The sequence below is a fragment of the Martes martes genome, assembly GCF_963455335.1.
Source record: "Martes martes genome assembly, chromosome: 7".
Lineage (NCBI taxonomy): Eukaryota > Metazoa > Chordata > Mammalia > Carnivora > Mustelidae > Martes > Martes martes.
In genome coordinates, this window is record NC_137894.1 from 47,448,839 (window position 1) to 47,469,488 (window position 20,650).

At 39.3% G+C, this 20,650-nt stretch overlaps 1 protein-coding gene across 3 annotated transcripts in view; it reads left to right on the forward strand.

Moving 5' to 3' along the window:
* Window positions 1-283: 283 nt before the first annotated feature.
* LOC308345857 (IQ domain-containing protein H-like) overlaps window positions 284-20,650 on the forward strand; it is a gene marked incomplete at both ends in the record, with an annotated part of 94,075 nt that continues 73,708 nt past the window's right edge. For all 3 annotated transcript variants that reach the window (XM_080808407.1, XM_080808408.1, XM_080808409.1), the window contains 4 exons: window positions 284-832; window positions 1,535-1,601; window positions 12,062-12,145; window positions 16,260-16,435. In XM_080808407.1, coding sequence (XP_080664533.1) covers window positions 284-832; window positions 1,535-1,601; window positions 12,062-12,145; window positions 16,260-16,435 — 876 coding nt within the window. The remainder of the gene's footprint in view (window positions 833-1,534; window positions 1,602-12,061; window positions 12,146-16,259; window positions 16,436-20,650) is intronic.

Sequence of the window (20,650 nt, forward strand, 5' to 3'; positions counted from 1 at the left end):
AGAGTAAACTTTTATATGGTCAGTTTCCTTGAGCGATTTTATAACACTTTTGTAGAAAAGATAATAGCTTTGAGTGACCTCTAAGCTATTCTTCTGGTGATGAGTTTCATGATATATACTAGCCAGACTTCCCAATTATGCCATGTATGTAAGTCAAAACTGGGATACATATTTTCCCAGCATCGGGTAATAAATGACAATGTGATAGTGCCTGTCTTGACCACTCATTTAAAATAGATCGCAATCCTATTTCATCTCTCGTGACACTTTCCTTTCACAGATCATGAAAGCCACAACACCTTCGAGAACTGTGAAATCACCATGGGATTATGACTTTTTTATTTATAATGGTGTCATAGACAAGGCAGCCCCAGACTTCTTAGCATTCAAGGAACATTTTAATTTATCTTGGGGAAGTATTTTTTCTCTCTTGGAACACATCGAGAAGTTTCTCAGGGACTATGCAATACCAGAAGTTAAAATAAAAGGGAACAATTTGGTAGCCTTCCTTCCAGAGTTTGAGCTGAAAAATAAACTTACCAGATACGACTTCCTCACACTGTTAGAGAACCCACTTCATATCCAGATGATGTTAAATCTTCCGGGGCAAAGGTACAAGGGCCAAGATGGAAGGTCAGAGGCTGCCAACAAGATCCAAGCCACATGGAAATGCTTCAGAGCAAGGAAATTATTCCTCTTGTATCGCCAGCAGAAGTGGGCATCAGGTGTGATTTCCATCGCATGGCTCTTACATTGCCACAAGACCCGAGTGAAGAAGATCCTGAAGGAATCACGTGAGAGACACCTGGAGAATTTCCGTATTCGAGCCAAGGTACACAAGGCTGCCAGCTGTTAAGGCAGACCTCTTTTTCTAAACATTTCTTGCTTGAGCGAATGCAGTAAGTTGTCTCTTTATCTTCCCTTTCTCTCTCCAGCTACCCTCCTCGTCAACCTCTCTCGTCTTCCACTCTTCTCCACGTAGGATGCATAAACCCTACATGTGTTTGTACATCATATTTTAGCCCTAATCAGGAATCTGCCTTTTGCACCTGTAAAATCTATTGCAATTTTTTCTATAGAAAAAAAAGTCCCTTCACTTTGACTATGGCTGTTCTGTCAGAAAATCAATGTTTTAACCGCACTACCTTTTCTCCCTATATATACCTTCTGGCACTTTAATTTGCTTGGAAAAAAAAAATCCTCTCTTGTCTACATTGCTGTCACCACTTTGTCAGAAAGTATTTAAGTTTGCAGACAGCCTTTTAATTAGTGCTCACAATTTCATTTATGTTTGCTTTCTCTTTTTTTCATTCATATTCTGTTAATTAAGTGAGCTGCCTCTAATCTTCCCCTGCCAGTAGCATCATGTAGCCACCTAATTAAATTAATTGGGGAAGATGTTTTAAGTATGTAATTAAATCAATTAATATAATTTATGCCTGGCTTAACTGTACAGTGGAAAAACAGCTGAAGTTTGACTAGATGAATCCACTACAGCTTCCTGTCACTGATCAATGCTCTTCTTGATTTTTAGCATCTGGCAGCCAACTGGAATCGCATCAGGACCTCCAGGAGGACTATTATCCATATCCCATCATTAGGTATAACACTTTTGCCTGCAAATCTATCAGCAACCTCTATTACCCACCACATTATGGCTCCTTGATTGAGTTCAAGGAAGGCCCCTTGTTTTATTCAAATTGGTCTCGGCAGGAAAATGTTCTCGACATGATGAGAGTAATAACACAGGGCCCTCGCTCGAAACGGCGTTTAATTTGGGGATTAAGCAAATAAAGTCATTATGTGGGGGCTGCTATTCAGTGGAGAGGTGATTTGCTGTAATTCGCTTTCATCTGTATGAAATGAACTAAAAAGTTGTATTTTTTCCCCCTGAAATAACAGATAATGTTTTCGATCTTCTTTAATGATAGAAGAACATAGGCTTGCGTGTGTTGTTGCTGTTACGCCAATAAGCCAGGATATTGCTTGTACACTGTTTTTAATCAAATGTGCAGTCAAAATGATAAGCTACATTCTCTGAAATTATTTAGTTCTAATTACGAGCAGATGGGATGCTTTATTTGCACCTAGGGCGCCTGAGCAAAAGGAAATGCTGTGTGAACAAGAATAATTAAGAAGTTGAATAGTGTTTTTTGCGCTTAAATAATCTGCAGTTTCATGTTAATTAGCACTAATGTAATTATTTAATTACATTTATGAATTGGGGAACTTAAAAGCTGTTGTCTGCAACACAGTAGTAAAATAGGTATGCCAAAATGACATTGGGGATTTTGGAAGTCCGCACCGGAAGTTCCTTTGAAACATGAGCTGCTGTCAAAATATGTGGGGTTGTTTGCTTGCTTATTTGTTTCGTTTTGTTTTGCTTTTTAATCTACCTAGTGTGCTAAAAATTTCCTTGGTGAGACCAAATTTCCCAAGCTGACTTGGTAGTTTTGACAAACAGCAAAACTCATCAAATCTTCATATTACATACTGGCTCTTTGTTAAGGCTTTTAAAGGAGAGCAAGCATTAAGTGATCTATTGTAATAGAATTCTAGATGGTGTCCATCCATGAGTACACATGTTTGTGTCCTCATGTATAGTATAGAACATAACACATTTAAACAGCAATATGAAAAAAAATAAACCAACATTAAAATTACTATATATATAATTATCTTTTACATTAGTAAAATAGTAGTAGTCATAAAGTAATGCAAACTTTCCTAGAATCTAGAGTGCTTACAGAAAAGTTAAGAAAACATGTCAGAGCTGCATAGAGCCTTTTAGTTTGGGTATTTTTATATCTCACAGAAGAAATTAGTTCCTTCTTAGGATGTAAGTGAGGTAAGACAGATCTGAATTTCATTCCAACTTGGGCTTTTGTTTTGGTGGGACTAGTTTTGCACACAAAATTAGTTCACACTCAGAAATTGCACTTGTAATTGATTACAACCAGAAAGGCTAATTGCAGACACAATTAACAGACTCGAGTCCCTTGGATTAAGGTGCAGGAGCCTTTTGCTTCTGCAACTAATTGTGGCCCTGACCTGGTATTACGTGGGAAATTTTGTTTCGTGTTCTCTATTTCATTCAAAACTAGAAATAGAACAAGACCCCCCACTTTGCAATGTTGACCAAGGTATCACAGGCACAATTTCCACAAACTCCTTCCTTCCACCTGTCACCCTTCAAAACCCCAGTGCAGTCAGCCGTGCAGAACAGTCTGATAGAAAAGAGCCTTTGTCCAAAGAGGTAAAATTTTGAAAATAACAGTATTCTAAGCGGGGTAATAAAAATAATTTTAAATGAAAATGTTTTAAGATTCCAAAAAGGTTTGCTGGATATAGATTAGGTAGAAAAAATAACCTGGTCAAAAACTAGAATTGTAGGGGCATCTGGGTGGCTCAGTCATTAAGCCTCTGGCTTCAGTTCAGGTCATGATCCCAGGGTCCTGGGATTGAGCCCCACATCGGGCTCCCAGGTCAGAGGGCTGCATGTTTCTCCCTCTCCCATTCTCCCTGTTTGTGTTCCCTCTCTTGCTGTGTCTGTCTCTGTCAAATAAATAAACAAAAAGGGAAAAAAAAACTAGAATTGGATTCTTTTAGATCTGATATAAAAACTAATTTTCTTCTAGAATACATATTCTCGGTTTAAATAAACACGTAATAAACCTGAACGTCTTCCCTATTATAGTAATTTTTGTTTGTTAACAACGTAATAAACCATTTTAAAGAAAAATTGCTAATCATGTGTCTTCCAAGAGATAAGAATAAGCATATATATTTTTCTCAGCTGACCATTTAAAAAGCCCAATTACACATTTTCACAAGAGAACAATACGTGGGCTCTGATGAAATAGTATTTGTTTCTATAATCTATGTTTTAGGTTTTATAAAAAGACCTGTGGCTATTAAATTAAGTTTAGGTTTAAATAACGTTAACCTGTCACCTCCTACTTATTCCACAGACATAATTCTCAAACCATAACTTTCTCTTTTTTTTTTTTTTTTTTTTTTAATTTTATTTATTTATTTGACAGACAGAGATCACAAGTAGGCAGAGAGGCAGGCAGAGAGAGGAGGAAGCAGGCTCCCTGCTGAGCAGAGAGCCCGATGCGGGGCTCGATCCCAGGACGCTGGGATCATGACCTGAGCCGAAGGCAGTGGCTTAACCCACTGAGCCACCCAGGTGCCCCTCCATAACTTTCTCTTAAAAAATGATTATGGTATACCTTTCTTGTGTGCACCACTTTTTCTGTGAATTCTTGAAGATTTTAGGTAGACACAACGTGGCTACTTTGTCTCCTGCACTAGGGACTTACCTACACAATTCATGAAAACGAAAGTAGATAAAAGCAAAGCCCTTTTTTTCCTCTAAACACATGTCCCCCCCAGATCTATTCAATATAGTAATTTTATTTTCAGAGTTGAGAGGGATTCACTAATCAAAATCAGTCGGTAGGCATGTAAGGTTCAGGGAGGCATTTAATGCAAATTACAGGCTTGTCCTCTTTTTCTCTTTCTACAGGAGATTTGCAATCAATTCTGGTGTAGAATTAGCCTTAGAAATAATTACACCATGTCACTAGCCAATTAGGGCTGCACTAACTTGTTTGAACCCTAAAAATGAAAGATTAGTAGTGATAACTGTTCGCTCTGTTGCAATTATACGCGTTTGGTTCTTTGTTTATGCAGTTTTGCACACACGAGAATAATTGCATTCTCCAAACTGATGATCACGTAAAGGACCACAGTACATTTTCAGTAATGCCTTTGACCACAAAATATTCATCATGTATTTTCAAGTCTATGGCTTGATAATATGAACATTAAGACAATTACCCATTGCGGAGTAACCTCTCTGAAAGGAGGAATTATACAACTTGATTGGCTGGTATGCATTTGGGGTAGTATTCCTAGATGTAACAAAGTTTTAGCTATTTTTAACAAACAGGAGAGGTGGGATGCTGTTAACTGTCTAAAGGAACGGATCAGCCTTGTAATTTCATAAGATGATAAAAAAAAAAACCCTCATCCTTTCCAGAGTGTATAGGATAATCTCTTAATTGGATATTAGATATTTTTATCATTTTTATTAATGAAATACAATGAAATAGAATAACATAACAAAATAATCTACTACGGTTCATAGCAGGAATAGAATACTAGGATCTATTTTAAGCAAAATCTATCCGTCAAATAAGAAAGAACTGCAACAAAGAATCCTAATTCCTCTAGAAAAATCAGAAGTCTAAATAAAACCTAGGAACTAATTCTGCTTCCAGTGTCTTTGGCCAAGTTATTTCCTCCACTTTTAATTTAACCCCTGTGCTTCTTTATTACAGTGTGTCATTTGGGCTACACTTAAACTCAGTGGCATTTTAAAATATATTGACATTAAATGAGATGGGCCAAGTCTGGGACTCTGAGGCCGTGAGCAGGTATATGAAGCACTGCCAGGCAATTAAACCCCCAGCGATGAGTTTCCTCTCTCACTTCTCATTCTCTTTTAAAATAAAAATAAGGAATTATTGAGGTGGGATTTTCTCTTTTCTCCATGTAATCTTTTATCTTATTGCCAATTGATTTCAGGGCTAAAGAGAATCTGTATAGTTCAGCTTCATTTTTTCCCCCTCTGTGCATTACTTCAGCAAATTATCCTTGGAGCAAACACCATTAATGGGTTCCAAGATACTCCCTTCCGTAAAGCTATGGATTCTGCTGTTGTGAGTGTTAGGAAAAACAACACTTTTCTGCTGCTCTGGACTATCATGGAGGCCTTAAAGATAGGAAAACTTTTGTGTACAACTGACCCTATCACAAATGTTCATGAGACAGTAGCTCCTTAACCCCCCTCCCTTCTTTGGAAAGATAAGAACCAGATGTCACCTCCCTTTGTGAACAGGGGCAGGGTAGAGGACCACAGCCAAGAATGTTATCTCTGAAATCACATTCTTATTGTGCCTCCAAGCAGACTGACATCTTTCTACTTCCTCATTTTTGAGTTGTCAACTCAAAGACACAATAGACTTTGTTCTCAGAGCTAAGAAATTGGGACTTCCAATCAATTCTTCATGGTCTTCAGCACGTATTTTGGCAAGCAGCTATGGAATCCACAGTTCAGCTATGGCATTGCTACACTAGATCCTTGAGAGTGATGGACGGCCAAGATCTCCCAGATATGTATCTCCAAAAATATATCCATCCTTTGAGATCAGAAACAAAGTGCCCTTAAACTTTCCAATTCCTGTACAGCCTGAATCAAAATGAAAACACACTGTATTCATCAATGTTATATTCATCCAAGTAATTCAAGTCAACACTCCTTCATTGGATACACCAGAGTTGGCCCCATGACCCTGTATTAAATTACACAGTTGGCCTTGAGCTATCTAATGTTGCACCATGAAGTACAGAAGCAGCATTGAACACCAGCTCATGAGCTCTTCATGAAATGGATTAGTATTAGGATATGGTATAAAAAGAGTCTTGCATATGCTAAGATAAAACTATACTTTGTCATCACCTTCATTGTCATAAAAAATATTAAAATGTTTGTTCAGCAGTTCTCAGACTTACAAATGTAACAACTACAGAGAACCCTAATAAGCATTATTTCCGTAGGTTATATCTATCAATATATACTATATTAGGAACTAAAACTGAGAAACTTTAAATAATATTTAATTTACTTAAAAACAACAACAATGGGGCACCTGGGTGGCTCAGTTGGTTAAGTGTCAGCCTTAAGCTTGGGTCAAGATCCCAGGGTCCTGGGATCCAGTCCCCCATTGGGCTCCCCTCTCATCAGGGAGCCTGCTTCTCCCTCACCTGCTCCCCCTGCTTATACTGTCTCTTTGTCAAATAAATAAAATAAAATCTAAAATAACAACAATAAATCTGTCAATGTAACATAAATAACATATTTTTGCTAAAAAAAAACCATTTATTTTCCCAAACAAAAAAAAATTAATGAAAAGAGTTGCGTTGGTTTATAAGTTTGCAAATCTCTTAATAGAACATGGTTGGATTCTCATATCTATTTCTGTATTCAATCTGTTGCAATATGTTGTTTTGATTGAAGCATATGAAGAAAACCTGGCCCTACACAGATAATATTTGGAAAAGGGAAGACTGTTTTATACATTTTATAGCCTTTTCAGACAATTGTGTATATTCTTCTTTGGTTTTATACCAAACCTCAACAGTGGATGGGAATTCTTATGTTAGCTACAATGTGGAATTTGCAATCCTATCAATAATTTTTTTTGCACTTTATGAAAAAGTCAACTATCATCTTAATATTATTTTGAAAATAGTTTTGACCTTCCAGACTCCCTGAAAGGGTCTCAGGATCTTTCACAGTCTCTATACCATGCTTTGAGAATCACTGGCCTTAGCTGCCTACATGCCGGGCCAGCCGCTGATAACGCCGCTGATAAAAAGTTCCAACAAGAGTTCCAACAAGAGAAAAGCTCCAACAAAATTCTCTCTCTTCCCTCCTCTCTTTTTAAGATTTATTTATTAGAGAGAGAGAGTATGTGTGAGTGGAGGGAGGGAGAAAATCCCAAGCAGACTCCCCGAGGAGTGAGTGTAGGACCCGAAGCAGAGCTCGATCTCACAACCCTGAGATCACGACCTGAGCTGACACCAAGAGTTGGGCGCTTAACTGACTGTGCCACCCAGGTACCCCAAGTCTTTACTCTTTCCAGAACCGCACAGAATCCATTTGGCCAGTTTAGTTTGGGAATGTTTTCAACAGTCAACAAACACTTAAGCACCTCCTGTGTTTTCTACATCCACATCACAAAATTCCCTAATCCCCATCTGCAGATACCCCCCCCAAAAAATGCTCGGTTTTATTTTCATCAGACCAGCACTGGGTATACTACCTACACACATAAAGAACTCAGATAGGTGTCTCTCTTACTGTATCTTAATATTTTATCTCAGTAGCTTGTGCTTTCACAGTTGTACAAGTAATTAAAGCCTGGGTATAATCATAATGCCTCGATCACATTTATCTGATGACTGCAGTATGCTGACAGGCAATCAATTGTGACATATGTCACACGCTCCCTGAAAAATTATTATGATTACAGTACCAAAGTTGGCTAACATTAACTTTTTTATGAATTGGAGTAATTCAAGATCGCCTCTACAACAATGTCACTTGGCTCAGCTTGTATCCGTCCAGTATGCTTTTGTGAATGGAAGAGAAAGGGAAGGAGTGACTGACGGCTACTGCTATTGTCACCTGGTGTCAGCCCCTTAGGAGTGTGTGATGCATGTGACTATCACACAGCACATGTTTCAAAATGGGGAAAAGGTTGAGAACTACTGAGGCCTGGTTGACCATCTTAGGCCAGGGTGATCAGAGAAATGACAACTACTTGGTAACCAGAAGTCCACTGTTAACCTCTTCTCTGCCTTAGGTACCCTGTAAACAATAGGACTAGGGGACAAAAGGAACTAGAAATAAGCACAGGGTGATGAGCAGTCTGTTCCAGAATATGTGCTCTAACACAACAGCAGGGGCGTGTCACATGCCAGCCCCAAGGAGGCACAGTCGCTGAGCATGGCCTTGCTCGTGGGTTTCTGGGGTTTCTGGAAGGAAAAGCCAGTCCCAGCAGAGCTAGTTTCCTGGGGGCAAAGAGGCAATTAGTATCATCTGATAGGAGTTTGCATGGGAGTGGAGGTAGGGCTGAGAGAGGAGACAATGCAGAGATGAAGGTAGAGGAATGATAACCAGTAACCACTGGTGAGTATCCTTCATTTGGCCGAACACCAAAAGTAGTTGGATCACTTCACAGAGGCATCTCTCAGGCATCCTTCCTTTAACGTGAAGCAGAGATGATAACATTTTAAGAAACGACAGAACACTCTATCAAAGGAAAAATATTTTCACATGTGACGGGGATGGCCATAAGGAAAACGGTTGGGTCCCTCTCTCAAGTGATAAGGAAGAAAGAGTGCCCCTTTATGCCAGTGCTGTTTTCTTCTAGGCTGATGAGGACCTAGAAAAAGCCACAGGTCCCACTCACCATTTTTTAAATTCCCACAAGTTCTCCAGATCAGAGAACCCATTCTATAAAAGTTGAAAGGAGAAGATAGAAGGTAGGCATTGTATCTATTTTCTATCGCCCTTTAACAAGTTCCCACAAGCTTAGTGGCTTAAACAACAGAAATGTATTACCTTAGAGCAATAATTCTGTAGTTCAGAAGTCTGAGAGGGGCTAAAATCAAGGGGTCAGCAGGATTGCACTCCTTTCCAGAAGTTCTAGGGGAGAATCATTTCTTTACCCCTTCCAGGTTCTAGAAGCTGCCCACAAAGGCATGAATGAAGAGAGCCGTTGGCCCCCTTTCTCCATTTTTAAAGCCAGCAACAAGATCTCTCTTTGCCTTTCTTCTACGGTCACACCTTCTCTCTTTCCTCTCCTACCTCCCTCTTCCACTTTTAAGAACTAGTCATTAGACTGGGTCTAGCCAAATAATCCAAGACAATCCCCTATTTTAAGGTCAGCCTATTAGCAACCTTAATTCCATTTGCAACTTTATTTTCCCTTTGCCATGTAACCTAAGGTATTTGCAGGTTGCAGGGATGAGGACATGGGCATCTTTGGAGGGCCATTATTCTGCCTGCTGCAACAACTGGAAATAAAAGTGAGAAAAGAAGCAGGGGCTCTTTGTCCCTTCTAGAATTCTCTGCTCACATTTATCGAGGCTTGCTCGATAAGAGAGAACTCTTCTTTGATGTAACCACATTTATGCAAGGGCTAACTACTTCCTATCCGAACTGAATAGTAATTTGTAGGTTTATGTGATCTTGGACAAGTGACAAGGCACTTACTCTGGCTTTTCTTACCTTCAGCGTGACAGGTTGAAGTAGAATGTGTCTCAAAGCTCCCCCCATGCTTCTAGCTGACCTTTGAAGTACCTGTGTCTCTATAGATTATATTCCGAAGTATGATAGTGCATTTCCACTAGGCAGGTCTGCTGAGTTCCCCAAGGCCACAACATCCTTGACGATAGCTTATGTTCAAGTCACTATTGGATTTAATGTATGTACTGCCAGCACTGATGAGCGGGTTTTCATCTGGGTGTCAACACATAACATTCACTGTGTTGTATATTGTCCATGTAGAATGGTCTGTTGCTTGTCACAGGATTTGTTGTTGTTATGGGCTTTGGAAGCACATATACCCCACAACATTAAAATACCTTATGTTTGCACAGCACTTTACAGTTTACAAAATGTCTTCGTATCTGTTACTTCGTGTGATCTTCTATAACAGCGTTCTGAGATTGCTAACATTCAGTTCTTTGAAATGGGTGCATTTGTAGGGTTAACCAAGTAACCAGTTCTGTCATAATTCTGCATAGACATTTTATATGCATCCTTGATCAGTGGTAACAGAGGTACCAAGTAATTTGTTGGAAAACTGACCTCCAGCACTTGATTGAAACACAGACTTACTCAATATGCAGCAACAAAGTGATCAGACATCCTTTATATTTTAAATTGGACATCATCTTAATGAGACATCTCTCCCACCGCCTTTTATCTTTACTTTTGAAAGGAAATGCATCCGTGGAATGTTCTCTGGCATTTTTCTTAATCATACTTTATTCTTTAGGCATTTTTCCTGCCTTCTTATAGTTTGGATATAGAAGTTATTCACAAGACATCTTCCTAAACATTTATCTGAATATAGATAGAATGAGACACACGCAAAATCCTAAGCGTGCCAGTTCTGTGATCACACGTCAAGATGGCATTGTTTGCAATAGTCTACACTAACTTTCATATGTGGAACGCTTCCCCAAACTATTTTATAAATTAATAATTTTTCAAAAATAACTCGAACAAGCTATTTGTCCTTCTGCCTCTGCAGTTCTTAAGTTCATCTGCATAAAGCAAAAGGGAGACTTTAAGATGAATTGTTAGCTCATTTAATTTCCAGACCACGTCTAGTTTTTAAACACTGACATCAAAGCAAAGAGCCAATTATCAGAATGCATTTGATCTGAAGCCCTGTTGCATGAATTGCTATAGTTTTCCTTACGCTGAAAAGGAAATCTGTGTCACATCTCAAAGACGTAATATTGAAAGTCACTTTATCTATAGCAGTTTAACTTGAAACATGTGTTTGGGCTCACTAACCACAAGGAGGCATTGAAGCATCTCTTCAAAATGTGAAAAGCAATTTTACTTAAAAAAAAAAAAAGTTGCACCAACAGTTGCTGAATTTCACATAAGCAATTATACCTGCTTGTGAGTATGCATGCCTTTTAAGTTCATGTTCTGATCCACTTATTTTTTTTAACCCCTGACATACCAGCAGGAGGAGTTGCCACTGTTGTTTCTTTTAGTTTTGGACAAGAGTAATCCACAAGCCTTTTCACTTCTGCTGTTTCCAGTGGACATGAAGACCAACCTCAGGACTTCTATCAGTACCGACAAAGTAGCTGCATTAACCTTTATTGCCTTTTAAAGGTTAAATTTCTTTTGACTATGAGAGCAAAAGCGTATTTCTTTGGTATTCGGAATTACTTAAATACCTATTCCTGGCAGCAAGGGGTTTCTCTGAAATCTGTGTGTCAGTTTAGAATGATTCTGGGGACACATCTTCAAAATGCCACACAGGAAGCATAAGTTAAAAGAGCCAACACCGTTGTGTGTGTGTGTGTGTGTGTGTGTGTGTGTGTGTGTGTGTGTAACTCCAGGCATAATTTTCTTCAATGTTGTTTTAACATTCATGTTCTATGTCAGATATTGTCCCCATGTTTTTATAATCTTGGTTCCCAGTGATTTTGCTGGCATTGGAAAATACGAACTCTTCTTTTGCAGAATATGCTGCTTAGCAAATCTTCCAGAATAATGCTTAATCCCCTGAGAAGCAAGGACTTCTTTCTTAGGAGTTGGACTCTGTCTGCAAGATGCTTCAGAGAAAATGCTTTCCTAGAAGTGTGGACTGTGACCCCTGGAAATCCTAGTGTGCCATTTCGCCATGCCGACTTGCTCTTTCTGCGTTTTGACACCTTGTTTGCCTTTTAGGATATTCTCTGCCCGTGCGACAAAATATTGACGACTTCAACACACTGCAGAATACACAGCTGGGGAGGCTGTGTGACATCTTAGGTACAGTAAATACTTACACACGAGTGACTCTTTGGAATGTTTATCAGAGGATACAGATAAAAATGTTGAATTTTTGCTTATTTTTTTCCCCTGCAAGGAAGAAGTGTGGATTTCTAATCTACTGGCAGGGCAGTTAAATGTTTTGTTTTAAAGAACGGATTTATAGTGGCATTGACTTGAATTTTTTTTAAAAAATGACATTTTTAACTAATTTATTTGTTTTTTTTTTTCCAAATTCTAAGGATTTCTCTCCTATGGCCCCAAATCCTCTTCATTTCCTGACTCCGGCAGTGAGGGAAGCCAATATTTTATTATCTGTGTCAATATTGTGGATTATGTTATCTGGGGAATAAATGGAAGGTGGTATCAGAAATGAAAAGCGTTGTTTTCATTGTAAGACTAAGAGGGATGTGAAGACAGATTTTTTCTTAAAGAAGCTCTTATTTAAATGTTTATCATCTAATTATTAAAAAACAAAAAGTGCCTAGTAGAGGGAATTCTTAGAAATATAGACCTCAGGTGGGAGATAACAGCCTCGTAAAGGTCAGGCTCCGATACTGGCTTGGTCAGTTCTAAATCAGACACCAACCTGAGCCAGGTAAGAACACAGTAATGCCCTGGTTGGTGCTATTTAAGACTAAGGTTCAGGTTAGACTTAACGCAAGGTCGCAAAGGCTAAGCACTAATACTAAATCAGTTTAGAAGGTACGGGCCAGAAATTCAGGGTAAACAAAAACTGGGTTTTTATTAGTTACCAAATAAGGACTTCTTTGTTTTGCCGAAATATAATCGCTATGGCCCTTATTTAAGCAAAACAAGGAAGAATTTTAAATTCTCAAATATGACCAACTCAGCTGGCTCCCTGGAATGACATACTTTTACATGATTCATATATATTTCAGCATCATTATTATTTTATAAATGCCATTTGGTAACAAAAATACATCAGTACTAGAAATTTACAGTGTCCTAAAATAATAATAGTGTAATTGCTTTAATCTATTATGTAGGCACTAATATTGTTTTTCAGCATTACAAAAAAAATATTTTTTAATGACTTGAGATTGATTTGTTAGTGCTGAGCTATTTCAACTAAAAACCTGACTGGGTGGAAACCACTGAAGTGCAGCAGAGGGCAGACTTTGCTCTAATTTATTTGAATTAATTTTTTTCTTTAGCTTTTTATATACCCTTCTATATATAGCACAAACCATCACCAAAGAATTTCTTTACAAAAGAATCTCATTATTAGAAAACACTTGAAAGGATGAGGCTTCTATTTTAAACAATTCAATAATTCAGTCCATGTCTTACCTGCAATGGAAAATTTTGCTGATACGAGCATTGCTAAGAGACCGTGAACCAAATGCCTTTTTTTGGTATGCTGTCTTCATGATAGAGTTATCCGATCCCAAAACCCCTTCAAGGGGAGTAATGGAGGTTTAGAAACGGTAGTTAGAAGGTAGAAAAAGTACTCGCTTGTGAACTTTTTAAGAATATGAAGAAACTAGGAAAATTAGTAATTTTATGTAAGAATAAATGATCATCTCTTTTTTTATTCCATTGATTCCTAATGAAGTGTGTTGACTTTTTGCTTATTCAGGGGAAACAAAGAGAATCTGATTAGGTTGGTAAGACCTGTCATTTGGCTATTGGTGGTGAAGTCAGGGTGTCAGGTGGAGACCCCAATGGCTACTAGTATTTTCAATTCATAGATGAGTTAAGCAAGACAGTGACCATTATTGACTATTGACCAGCAATCAAAGCAATCTTTGTCTTCATATTAATTGCTTTCCAAAATTACCTGTCAATTAATTTTTAACATTTGCCAATACACAAGCAAATACTGGACATTCGTGTTAGTGATATGTATTCCTTTGCCAGAAATGCACAGGGAGGGTGAGATTAGCAAAATGATTTGTCGTCATTTGTAACCTACAAATTGCTTCCCAAGAAAAATTCAGTTTTCTTCAGCTGTGGAGTCTTTATTTTCATTGTTTATTTTTATGACTTTTTTTTTTATACTTAAAAAAATCCCAGTTTGGTTTTTAAAACCAAATGAAGGGCAGATCCAAAAGCTACACTGAGGTTAATTTAGATTGGTTTTGTACAGATCTTCACCATTTAACTGGCTTTTTCGCACTTGAGCGTTTCTCTGAAGTAGAGATAAATAACACTACCACTAAAAAAACAGACATAATGATTCCTTCAGACGGAGGGCTGTGAGGTTACCTTAGTTTGGTAAGACCCTAGTCTCCTCTTACAAACACGAGGTTTGGGATAAATAATATGATCATTCAGCAACTGAAAACAAGTTATTTACTGTCTCCTCAGTTAATTTATTTTGAGGTGTATGTGGCAAGTTGATTTCAAAATTAAAATAGGAGCTGCTTAGATTTTTACCTTTATGGAGCACCTCCTCTGGGCTCAGCACGGGGCTAGTTAGGACGGAGGACACTGCTTCTCCAGGGGGAGGATTTCTCCCACAGCCCACTGATCTCACTGATTGTGTGAGATTTTCTACTTCCCAAATCTCTCCATCCTCCCAAACCCCTTCGTTCAACCACCAGGCCTATACTGAGGGGCTCCTGTGTACTCCCTTCTGTACCAGGGCTTGGGGGAATACAGGACAGGCCATACAGCTTGTCTTTAAAGAGTTTGGAGACACGAGATTAATAGATTTGAAACAGTGGGATGAAATGATGGAGGCTACTACATCATGTTAAATCTTGGGGGCGCTGATAAAAGGAGCCCACGTGTGGAGGACAGGGTGTAGAATCACTGTTGGTTTGGTTCCCTTAGTCAGGGTGGGTCGTGCAGCAGATCCCTACATCTGCACTGTTTAATGAGTACCTACCACGTGCCAGACGTTGAACATCTATAAAGCCAGCTGCTTTAGATGTTCTTTCCTTTAATACTCTTCAAAACTCTACGACCCAGGTGATTTTCTTCTCCATTTTAGAGATGAAGAACCGATGCTTTGAAAGGTTAAATACTGTGCCCAGTGTTCCCAGGTAACAGAGCTGGAATTTAATCAATCTATATTCTAGATACTCTCGTCCGACTGAACAGAGGAGTCTTCAAATCCCCTCTCAGCCCTACCTGACCAAGGAAACATTTTACAGTGCTCCCTCCCCTGAACTTCCCTAAGGACCTGTTCCACGTGCTTCCTGGGTCCGCTGCTCTCTGCCTTGTTTGATGGCTGCTTGTGCACATGAAATGGTCGCTCCTCATGGACAGCATCTCGGCTGCTTTGAGTCCTCATTTCTCTCCCTGTCTAGCCAAGTGCTTTGCCCCTACTGATCAACCGTTATTTTATGAATGAATGAATGACTCCACTGGCTGTTGATTCCCTGTGCCGAGTCCTTAAAATATTAAAACCTGGCAGCCTGGAGTGGGTAATCTCATCTCACTATCCCATTTGGGTGGGATATTTAATTAGGATTCCTTTCTATGTACATAATAAGGAGCGCATCTCAAGAAGAAAAACAGTTGAATTAAGACAGTGTTTCCTTTAAACCAAGAATCACTAGATGTCCTATTTAAGTAATATACTCCTCTTTGGGAATGGAGCAGGGAAAAGGTTGGTTTCCTGAAATAATCATTGCTATGGTCATAATCAAACCATTTATTTGGACAGGATGTTCCCTGAATTGGCCCTGCCAAGTCCAGGCAGAATAAGAAATTGCAACTTCATCAGCTTTCTAAAGTTAATAGCTCTGTTTTATAATTTACTGAAGTTAATGGGATAAATTTTTAAAGCACTATGCAATTCCCATTGATGTTAATGGTAGTTCTGGGGCTAAATCCCTATGTATTATTTGAAACACACTTCCATAGTACCTCACAGCCCTCCTTCTGAAGGAATCATTGTGTCTTTTTTTTTTTTTTTTTTTTTTTGGTGGTGATGTTATTTATCTTTTCTTTAGAGAAATGCTAAAATGCAAAAAAGCCAGTTAAATGGTGAAGATCTGAACAAAACCAATCTAAATTAACTTCAGTGTGGCTTTGGATATGGTCTTTATTTTAAACTGTGCAACGTCAATCCAATGCCAGAGTTCAGAATGTCATTTACCTTTATACCAGTAATTAACATTGTGCCTGTTGTTTTTAGATGCCAATGTGAGCGTCATCTACATCTGCTCCCATCAAATGAACGACGAGTTACTGCTGTATTACGATAAACTCCTGAGTCTACAGGCAGCTGTCAAATGGGGGAACCTTGAGGACAGAAGTGACCTGCAGGACAGGTTCAAAATTATCACCCCCGAAGCTATAAACATCTTCCCTGTGAGTTTGTCTTCTAATTACTACGGCTTCAGGGATGCAGTAAAATTAAATTGGAAATTTTATAACTTGCAACGCTCTGGTACACATCAGTGAAATATTATTGCAAGTTTAACAGCTTTACTGATTAGACTACTAGTTGGACTGTAGGAAATAAATATCCCAGTTTAACTCCCAGACTTAGTTGAGCTAAGTCTGGGAGAGCTAGTTTCTCTACAGCTGAAGCTTAATTGCACTGGTTGGGTGGTGCCATCAAGTAGATGAATTTATAACCTCTCTAGTTCCTTTTCCTTAATTTTGTGTGGAGGATACCAAGACAGAGAAAGGCTGGGCCCACCATGGTCACCAGTCTTGTTAGAGACAGAACCTCAACCAGGGTCCCCATTTTCTGATTTCCACACTGCTATGCTTTGCTACTCCCTAGACTTGTTTCCTCAAGGGAATTTGGACCAATACACCATATCACAGGGTTCATAATGAATGAGGTTCAGATTTTTTTTTAACTTGTACTGATTTTTAATGAATGGGATGAATTCTAAATGGAACTCCATCCCCGCACAAGAGCTTTTGGGAAATTCATGGAGTCACAAGGTCAGTGTTCCAGAACAAGGCTGTGCAAGAGACAGCATGAAATGAATTTCTCTATGTTTTAACAAGAATTTAAACTTTCCATTTTAAACAACCAACATTTTAATACCTAATGGACAAAACAATTTTGAGGAGACATTTTTTTTTTGTATAATTAAGGGTCTGAATTTACTGCTAAAGATAGCTCTCTCCATTCACTTTGGTGGGAGCCACCAAAATCAATGCTCTATTTATTGGCAAAGAAACCAACGGCATACTATCTCTGTGTCATTGTTACCCATTAACCCTTCGATGCACCATGTTGTGACAAACCCCCTCCCGAAAAAGGCCTGCCAGGGCTGAGGAGGTTTGGTATAATGTTTCTGCTTTGCTAGTATGCTCAATGAATTGTCTTCAGGATTTACTCTCTTCTATCAAGATGAACATTTTATTTTTTCGTAACTGGACACCTCAGTGTTCCCCCCACCACCCCAGCTCTCTGCCTAGCTCTGTTTCATGGGCACTGGTTGGCTATGGAGGAGGGTACAGGGGCAGGCTGAGGAAGAGAAAAGACAGGGAACAAATCATCACCACTTACTGATGCTCTTAGGAACCTCCCAATGTCCTCCATCAGTGTCAGGATTGCTTGGTGCTTCCTAGCTACCCCCTGGCCTCAGTGGCAGAGTCACAGAGGACATTAGAAAGCAAGGAAGGAAAAAGCTATCATTACTGTGTAATTAGTTTCCCAATTTTATCCAGCCAGAAACTGGAGCTAATGCCTGGTAGCTGCTGATAAGGAGTTTCTGCACATCTGAAAAGTCCGTATACATCGAAGAGGCATGGAATGGGAAAGGGGCACTAATTTGGGAGCAGGAAAGTGAGTGCACAAGCAACATCTATCAAATGCTTAGCACACATTTTTTCATTTGGTCCTCAGCACAATGCCAACAATACAGAAATGATCAATCTCCTTCTATGGCTGAGGAAACCAAGTCTCATTTTCTAGTCCAAAGTTCCTGGTGGGGTCAGAGTATGAACCACAATCTGTCCAACCCCAGAACACTATCATGAATTGGAATGATTGCTTTGCTCCTGGATGACCTTGTGACTTAGGCAGCTCCCTTTACCTTTCTGGTCCTCTGATCTTCATCTATACAACCAGGCGATGCGTCAGGGCATTTCAAAGACACTTCCAGTTCTATACTCCTGTTAGCTGAGACAGGTGCCCTGCGGTTCACTCTTGAGCTTCTAAGCCAGAGATGGGTGGTTGGTACTAACAGATGCCCTGAGTCACATTCATAGTTAGGTCTGCATCTAGGTGAGTAGAAATGAGCAGGGAATATTTTAAGTGCTTACTACTTCTTATAGTTTAAATTTAAATTATTTGAGTAATTAATCACTCATAGGCAATCAACTTTTTAAAATACAAAAATTAAACTCTCACTTGCACATCGGTTCCTGCTCATGTTCAGTTATTGCTTTATTTCCTTTTAATGGGTTACAGAGATTGTATCAGTGCTGATTTTCATTCAAATGGATGGCTTTGAGGAGATTTTTTTTAAAGCGTGCCAAAAATCTGCTTGTACATCTCTCCAATTTACTATACGATGCTTGACTCTGTAACGGTAAAAAGTGCTCTTATAAAGTCATCGCGTCCGGTTTTGAACATTCTAATGTTTACGAAGACATCCCAAACAACTACTTTTTGTCTCAGGTCAAAAAAAAAAAAAAAATTAGCGGTGATAAATCAAATGTATGTAACAATGTTACGAAACGAGGAACATTTTAGACTTTTGTCATCTGCGCTAATCTGCTGCCTGGATCTGATGATCCTGATTTTCTCCCAACGGTCATACAAGACCCGCGGTCAGTAACGTGTCCTGTGCCATCTCTCACTCATATTCAAATCTTTATTAAACACATAGCAAACACAATAGTATGGGGCCATCTTGCCTGAAGAACAAGATGACTATAAACCAGAGTCCGGCTGTTCGCCAGCAGAGGAGCCAGAAACCCAGCCTGGCTGGAAGTGCCTCAGAACTCTACCATTAGGCTCTATCACGGCATCTGCCATCCCCTCATCACACCTCATAAACTCACCAGACCTTCACTACTCGGTCTGGAGAATGGGAGAAGTTGCGTTAACCGCAGCAAGAAACTGTGCCAGTACCTGGTTTCAATCCTGCCTCTGCTGTTTGCTAGCTGTGTGACTTCGGGCAAATCACTCGAGCCTCCATTTCCTCACTTCCAAGAGAGGAGTTGTTCATTGGTACAATGTTCTGTGGATCAAACAAGAGAATAGTATCAGAGGTTTTGGTCTTGTGACCTTGACACTGAGGGCACAGCCGCCTCGAAACACTCTTCTAGGTACCCTGTAAAGCCCACTGTGTTACATGTATTATGACTCAAGTCCGCAGTTCTCCCCAGTATTTAATTTGTTTACCTTTCCTCATTGGAATAATCTGTGGGGCACCCAAAGGGGTGAGATAAACACAGAAAAAAAGACGGTGATTAACCAGATGGGAAACAGGCTCAAGAGATGGTACCAGCCATTGTCTAGTTGAGCACTAGGTTTCCTAGACATTCTCCGAAGGAGGGGTTGCAAATGGATTTAAATTATGGTAGAAAAGGCATGCGGCTTATATCTTAGAGCTTAGAATAGAACACTTGCCCTGGGAGAGGGGCCCCGTAGTGTAAACTATATACATCCTCTTCTCAGAGGGGCTCTGGTTTTTTGTCTTTTTATCTAATTGGGGGCAAAATACACATAACATAAAATCTACCATTTTAATCATGTTTGGTGCGCAGTTCAGTGGCTTTAAGTACATTCCCACCGTTGTGCAACCATCACATTATCCATTTGCAAAACTTTTTCAACATTTCAAGCAGAATTTCTGTACCCATTAAACAGTAAGCCCAGAAGAGCTCTGGTTTTAAAGGGAAAGTTATTTCAGAGATGGAAAGACCCTAGAGACTTCTAGTCGATGCATTATTTGAATATGGGGGTTGAGGCTCAGAAAGGTCGAGTTTTCTAAATCACCTTGCAAGTTACAAATTCAGGCGGGACTGAAACCCAGGGGCTTTCCTCGTTCTCTTTCTCCCATACTTATCATTACACCTTCTAACAATTTGCAAAGTGGTGCTGCTAACATTCCTGGAAATAGTTGCTTAGCATTTCTCTGCATTTTTATGCCATGTTCAGTAGATAATTTTGATCAGAATTGGGAAAGTAGGTGCAAGTCTACAAAATCCCTTAACGCCCTTAAGACACTGGCATCTTGCATTATATAATTTGCACGGTATTTTTTTTAAAGATTTTATTTATTTATTTAACAGAGATCACAAGTAGGCAGAGAGGCAGGCAGAGAGAGAGGGGGAAGCAGGCTCCCTGCTGAGCAGAGAGCCTGATATGGGGCTTGATCCCAGGACCCTGAGATCATGACCCAGGCCAAAGGCAGAGGCTTAACCCACTGAGCCACCCAGGTGCCCCTTGCATGGTATTTTTAACGACTTTATTTTAAAAAGAGAGTTTTTCTCCGTAACAATAATTACTACCATTTATTGACTATCAACTCAATGCCATGCATTATAACAGGTGTTTTACATTCATGATCTTAGTTTATCCTCAGAGCAAGCCAACAAATAGGTATT